Raw genomic sequence first — 7075 nt, forward strand, 5'->3', positions numbered from 1 at the left:
AAGAAGAAGAAGAAAGAAAGAAAAAAAGTAAAGAAAAAAGAAAAAGTGCTCGCTGCTCTCTCAGGGGTTCTGAGTTCAATTCCCAGCAACCACATGATGGCTCACAACCATCTGTAATGGGATCTGATGCCACTTTCTGGTGTGATTCTGAAGACAACAGTGTACTCACATACATAAAATAAATCTTTTTTAAAAATTAAATAAATATTTAAAAATCTAAAAAGAAAAGAGGGGGTGTAGGAGAGATGGTTCAATAGTTTAGAACATTGACTACTCTTCCAGAAAACCAGGTTTGCTTCTCTTCACCCACATGGCAACCATCTGTAACTCCAGGTATGGAAGATTCAATGTTCTGTTCTGGCCTGCACCAGCACCAGGCACACATGTGGTGTACATGCATGCACACAAAACACACAGAAATGTAAAAAAAAAAATTTTGGAAAGGGCTGGAGATGTGGCTCAATTAGTAGAGCCCTTACACACCGGGTTTAGAATCCAGCTCTAAAAACAAACAAAGCAGGAAATAGAAAAAAAAAAAGTCGAATAAAGAGGACTTCCCCTAACCTAGGGATTAATTAGTATTTGTTTTTCAAGACAAAGTTTCTCTGTAGCCCTTACTGTCCTGAAACTCAATCTGTAGACCAGGCTGCCTTCAAACTCAGAGGTCCTATCTGCTTCTGTGCTTTGTATTTTTTTCTTTTTTTTTTCTTTTTGGACAGGGTTTCTCTGTGTAGCCCTGGCTATCCTGGAACTCACTTTGTAGACCAGGCTGGCCTCGAACTCAGAAATCCTCCTGCCTCTCCTTTCCAAATTCTGACATTGAAAGCATACACCACCACCACCTGGCTATTTTTTTTGTTTGTTTATGTATGTTTATTTATTTATTTAAAATTTGAGAGAAGTTCTCACATAGTTCAGGCTGGCCTCAAACTCCTTATGTAGCCAAAACTGGCTTTGACTTCCTTATTCTCTTGTCTCCAAGTCACAGGCAGGTACCACATATCTGGATAAGTTTATTGCTTTTAACTAAACAGTTCTATACTTACGATTTCATTAGACAGAAATATTCAGCCAAGCACAAATGTATATTCAAAGAAATCCATAGCTGGGCGTGGTGGCACACGCCTTTAATCCCAGCACTTGGGAGACAGAGGCAGGCGGATTTCTGAGTTCCAGGCCAGCCTGGTCTACAAAGTGAGTTCCAGGACAAATCCTGTCTCGAAAAACCAAAAAAAAAAAAAAAAAAAAAAAAAAAAAAAAAAAAAAAAAAAAAAAAAAAAAAAAAAAAAAAAAAGAAAGAAAGAAAGAAAGAAGAGGGGCCAGGTGTGGTGGCACATGCCTTTAATCCCAGCACTTGGGAGGCAGAGGNAGNTGGATTTCTGAGTTCGAGGCCAGCCTGGTCTACAGAGTGAGTTCCAGGACAGGCAGGGCTACACAGAGAAACCCTGTCTCAAAAACCAAAAATAAAAAAAGAAAGAAAAAAAAAAAGAAAGAAAGATCCATTTATAGTTGTGAATTTTTAATAATGGTTGTAAGCCATCATGTAGTTGCTGGGAATTGAACTCAGGACCATCTGGAAGAGCAGTCAGTCCTATTAACTGCTGAGCCATCTCTCCATCCCAACAGGAGATATTTAAAAATATTTACTTTGTGTGTGTGTGTGTGTGTGTGTGTGTGTGTCTCCCAGGTGCCAGAGTATGGGTGTGGAGGTCAGAAGACAACTTGCAAGAAGGAATCTGTTCTGTCTTTCTACCATGTGAGTTTCTGTGACTGAACTCAGGTTGTGTGAGGCTTAGTCCAAGCACCCTTACCTGCTGAGCCACCTTCCTCATCTAACACACATTTTCCTCCCCAACAAACACTCTTTTTTTTTGTTTTGTTTTGTTTTTCGAGACAGGGTTTCTCTGTGTAGCCCTGGCTGTCCTGGAACTCACTCTATAGACCATTCTGGCCTTGAACTCAGAAACCCATGTGCCTCTGTCTCCCAAGTGCTGGGATTAAAGGCGTGTGCCACCACGCCTGGCCCAAAAAACACTCTTAAATACTCTTCTTATATTTTCTTCCTGTGAGGCCAAATAAATAGCGCATTAGTTCCCTAGGGTGCTGTAGCAAATTGCCACAAACTAGACATCTTAAAATAAAACAGAATTCTTTCTGATAATTTTCTAGGCTACAAGTCACAAATCAGGGTTTTGATGGAGCTGAGTTTGCCCTGAAAGATCTAGGAGAGAATTGGTTCCTGCTTTTCCTCTCCTGGTGTTGTCAGAAATCTTTGTGTATTGTTGGCATGTAGCATCACTGCAGTCTTTCTTTATATAGCTTTCTTCCCTGTCTGCATCTGTGTTTTCCTCTTTTGCCTAGCGTGGTGGCATGTAGCATTTAGAAGAGGTGGAAACATGAGGACCAGGAATTCCAAGTCATTATTGCCTATGTAGTGAGTTTGAGGCCACCCCAGGCTATATAAGCCCATCACAAACAAAAAGTAAGTAAGTACATTTATCTCTTTATAATGACCAGTCATCAGGTTATGGCTCATCCTTCCATATTGTGACATTAGCCATCAGTGTGAGTTTATTATAAATTGATTACATGTGCAAACACTCTGTTTCCAAATTAAGATGCGTGTACAACTTTGTGGGGGGGCATGAATTTGGGTCAAACACTAATTAATACATATTTAAACAATACATTGTAAATACACTAAAAATCATACATCAGTTAGAGTAGTAGTCCAGTTGTCTTACCACAATTTTTAAAAAATGTTTATTTCATGTGCCTTGGTGTTTTGTCCACTTGTGTGATGGTGTCAAATCCTCTCCAACTGGAATTACCAACAGTTGGGAGCTGCTATGTGGGTGCTGGGAATTGAACCTAGGCCCTCTGGAAGAGCAGCTGATGCTTTTAACCCCTGAAGTAGCTCAGTTATATAATTTATGATTGGCATACAAGAGACTCAATTACCAGTACCTACAACACAAAGAAAAAAAGATAAAAATTTGTACATACCACTGCCTAGATTCTTTTTTAGAAATTTAGCATATGTGTTTTATCACACACCTATCTTTGTAGCTTGACATTAGTTCACTTCCTCCTAAATCAGTGTTTTTCAGTGCTGCGATCCTTTAATACGGTTCCTTATATTATGTTGACCCCAACCTTAAAATTATTTATCATTGCCACATTATAACTGTAATTTAATTTTTGCTTGTTATGATAGTTGATACGCAACTCCTGTGAAAGAGTTGTTTGACCCTGAAGGGGTCATGACCCATAGGTTGAGAACCACTGCCTTAGGTTAATCAGCATATACGTTAGGAGAGTTAAAGATTTTATTTATTTATTTATTTATTTTTTGGTTTTTCGAGACAGGGTTTTTCTGTGTAGCCCTGGCTGTCCTGGAACTCACTTTGTAGACCAGGCTGGCCTCGAACTCAGAAATCCACCTGCTGGCTGAGTTAAGGATTTAGTTGTAGTATTTCTTGAACTTATTTGTAAAAATAATCAACAGACTAATAAAAATGGCACGGAATCCGGCAGTGGTGGCACACGCCTTTAATCCCAGCACTTGGGAGGCAGAGGCAGGAGGATTTCTGAGTTCGAGGCCAGCCAGGGCTACACAGAGAAACCCTGTTTCAAACTCCACCCCCCCCCCCCAAAAAAAACCAAAACAAAAACAAAAATGGCACAGAAGTGTAGGCAGGTTTGGTGGCTCACTGCTGTAATCCTAGCAGTGAGATTTACATAGTGACCACAACCCTGTTTCAAAACAAAACCAACCAAACAAACAAAACAAAACCCAGAAAAGTCTCTCAAAGCGTTTGTGCTGGCAACTTCTATTTTCTGACTCTAGCTGTCAGTTCTTCCTCTAGGGAAAATCACAAGGAAGGGTAATCCTCCCTTTGGAGTCCCCCCTAATTTACAGTGGGATCGCCCTTGCCTGTTGGCCAAGTAATGCTTAGTAAAAAGAAAACAGTGTTCTCTGACCGTTTTTACCTGCCTTTTAAATGCCAAATGACACTGACATTGTTACTTTAAGGGAGCCCCCCCCCCCTTCTGATGCATCTGTTCTCTTCTCTAGACTCTCCTTCATCCTGCCCATTTTAACAGCTGGCTGGCGTTCCCCTGGAGGGTCCAGGAGGTGGACCCTTTTCTCATTCTAAGGGAGTGCATTTTCTCTTCTATACCAGAGGGAGTGTCTATCTTTAGGAAAAAGACTCCATTATCGCGATTTTAAGCAAAAAGGGCAAAAACAGAAAAAGGCAAATATTAGAACATGAGGCACTGTAGAATCAACCCGACTGGCTGAACCAAGTAGCAGCCTGTAGCGCTCGATCCCGCCTCCTTTCTCATAAGGAGCGTGCGCGACTGGAAACACGTACAGCTAACCAGTGAAAAGAACTGGTTATGAGTGCCACTCTCTTGGCCCAATAACACACGAGTATGTGAGAAGGCCCCTCCCAGATCGTTGAGGGCGGGGCTTGGGCGGAGGTGCTGGTCACCTGATCTGCAGCGGCCTCAGAGGCCCAGGCACTCACTGAAAGCTGAGGCTATGATGGCGTTAACAGTGGTATCTCTGATACGGATGGGGACACGGCGGGCTCCAGTCATGTGGCTGCCTCTGTCGTTGGTGGCAGTGGCAGCAGCAGTGGCCACGGAGCAGCAGGTGCCACTGGTACTGTGGTCGAGTGACCGGTGAGCGGGCAGGGACAGGCCTGGTCGGCCTGGCCGGCTTGGCTGAGTTGAATCGGGCCAGGTTGGGTTCATCAGTGCCATGCGGTGCGCCGCGGTGAACGAGTCGCCCTTGCTGAACTCCAGGGCTGTCCTTGGCCAGAGGCTTCGAGGCCCAGATGGAGACTTGTCTTTTATTCAGGGACTCGCTTCATGACCGCGAGCGTTCAGATCTCAGGGCCTTGCATGTGAAGCTGGGAGCCGATAGGGTTAAGATCTCAAGCAACGAAATCAGGTCTGACAGTTCCTATTCTGTTCACTTCCAGGGATCTGTGGGCTCCTGTGGCCGACACACATGAGGGTCATATCACCAGCGATATGCAGCTTTCTACCTACTTAGACCCTGCCCTGGAGCTGGGCCCCCGCAATGTACTGCTGTTCCTACAGGACAAGGTGAGTCTGCTATAGCTTGCTATGTCTTTGTCCAAGGGAAGCTGACTCCACCCCACCCCTACTGCCCGTTCCATAGGTGAAGCTGTAGTGACCTTGTCCCACCTGTATAGGCAGGTGTGGCTAGATTTTTGGGAAGCTATGTAGGAGAAGCTTCAGTGGGAACAGTAGACCCACAGAAACAGCAGGGACTTGATTTAAGGAAGCAAGGGATTAACTGGGCACTGGTGGTACATGCCTTCAATCCCAGCACTTGGGAGGCACAGGCAGGCGGATTTCTGAGTTTGAGTCCAGCCTGGTCTACAGAGTGAGTTCCAGGACAGCCAGGGCTATACAGAGAAACCCTGTCTCGGAAAGAAAAAAAAGAAGCAAGGGAATAAAGACCAGATACCTACCTAGTACAAAGCATTACTTTCTGATGTCCTGTAGCATGGTCGGAATTACTACTCAGTTTCACAGATGAGAAGACTCATTTTGGGATAAGATCAGTGACTTTCCCAAAGTTTCATTCATATATATATATATATATATATATATATATATATATATATGCATGCTAGTGGTTGACAGTGTTGTAATTTTTAGCTGTCACAATCATAATAGGAGTAACTGGAAAATGACCTCTTATTTAGCCTGGTATGTGCACTCTATTCAACTGATATCATTATCTTGTTTTAACTGCTAAGGAAAGTAATGTTGAAGAGGTAAAATTGCTGAATTGTGAATTGCACAATACTCTACTTCCAGCTTGAGGGTATCAGACCTGTCCTTCAGTTTTGTGCTGAGCCAGCATTCTATTTTCCTTTCATTCCAGATGTCTGCACCTAGAGCAGGAGTATGAGCTATGAGAAGGTTCTAATGTAGCATAAGATTATTGTTCAAGGGGTTGTCAAGTCTCTGCTTGTCCCTTCCTCCATAGTAGCCTGACTGGCTCTTTTTGTTCATGCTCTCCTTCAGTTCCTGTGTCTGTTGGTGGTAGTCATTGGGTTGGTTGATAGTCCTTTCAGAAGGTGGTAAATAACAGGTCAGACCAGAACTCAGTCCTATCATTTTTCAGCCTTTGGGCGCATGAAATAATCTTTGTTAACCATACTTTTATATAAGTGCAAAATGAAGATATCCACCTATATCGGGAGTCTAAGAAAAGTATTCTACATAAGTCATCTAGCCACAGTCTCTCAATCTTGGAGCATTTCCTTCTTTTGACAGTGGTGGAGTGCTTGCTATGTGTTTGGAAGTAAACATTCTTGTGAAGGCAAGTGATTAAGAGCTAAGTTGGTACATGTTATGATACCAGACTTTTTAGTCTAGAGAATGGAGCAGGCTAAGACAACACAATAAGGACACTGTTTTAGGTAACAGTGAGATCAGGCAGGGTCTCTGGAGATAACATCTTATTGGCAGGAAGGAGTCATGTGACTGCAGGTGTAAGGGCCCTGGGCAAGGGAGTGTTCTTATTCATTTCTAGGGGCTGCTTGTGAGACTGGAGCCTAGTATATGAGTGAAAGGTTAGGAGATGATCTGCTAGGTCACCTAGAGATGGAAGAAATGCCACAAGGGGAAAGGTTGGTAGGAAGGTAGGCAAGTCTTGCATATGTAGCACAGAATATAGGAGAGGAGCATAGGAAAAGAGACTGGGCTTATGTATACTAAACATAATGAGTTTAGGGAAGCTGGTTAAGATTGCCTCTGGGCCTAACTGGGAGAAGCCAGAGGAAGCTAGCTGGGGGTTGAGGGAAGGAGGAGTGAAAACACTTTTAGGTTGTAGAGAGGAGGGCATGAGATTGACATTGCCAGGGTACTGAGAGCTCTGAAATCTGCTTCCCCCATTTTGTTCCAATATCTTCTCCCCTCACTCTTATTTTATTTATTTATTTATTTATTTGTGGTTTTTCGAGACAGGGTTTCTCTGTGTAGCCCTGGCTATCCTGGAACTCACTTTGTAGACCAGGCTGGC

The 7075-nt window shown here is 43.2% G+C and overlaps 1 protein-coding gene across 1 annotated transcript in view; it reads left to right on the top strand.

Moving 5' to 3' along the window:
* Positions 1 to 4473: 4473 nt before the first annotated feature.
* Positions 4474 to 7075, top strand: part of Atp6ap1 (ATPase H+ transporting accessory protein 1) — a 7987-nt gene continuing 5385 nt past the window's right edge. The window contains exons 1-2 of the mRNA XM_021187491.1: positions 4474 to 4692; positions 4995 to 5121. Of these exons, the coding sequence (XP_021043150.1) occupies positions 4550 to 4692; positions 4995 to 5121 (270 nt within the window). The 5' untranslated portion in view covers positions 4474 to 4549. The remainder of the gene's footprint in view (positions 4693 to 4994; positions 5122 to 7075) is intronic.

The sequence above is a fragment of the Mus pahari genome, chromosome X (genome assembly GCF_900095145.1).
Source record: "Mus pahari chromosome X, PAHARI_EIJ_v1.1, whole genome shotgun sequence".
In the NCBI taxonomy this organism is placed as follows: Eukaryota; Metazoa; Chordata; class Mammalia; order Rodentia; family Muridae; genus Mus; species Mus pahari.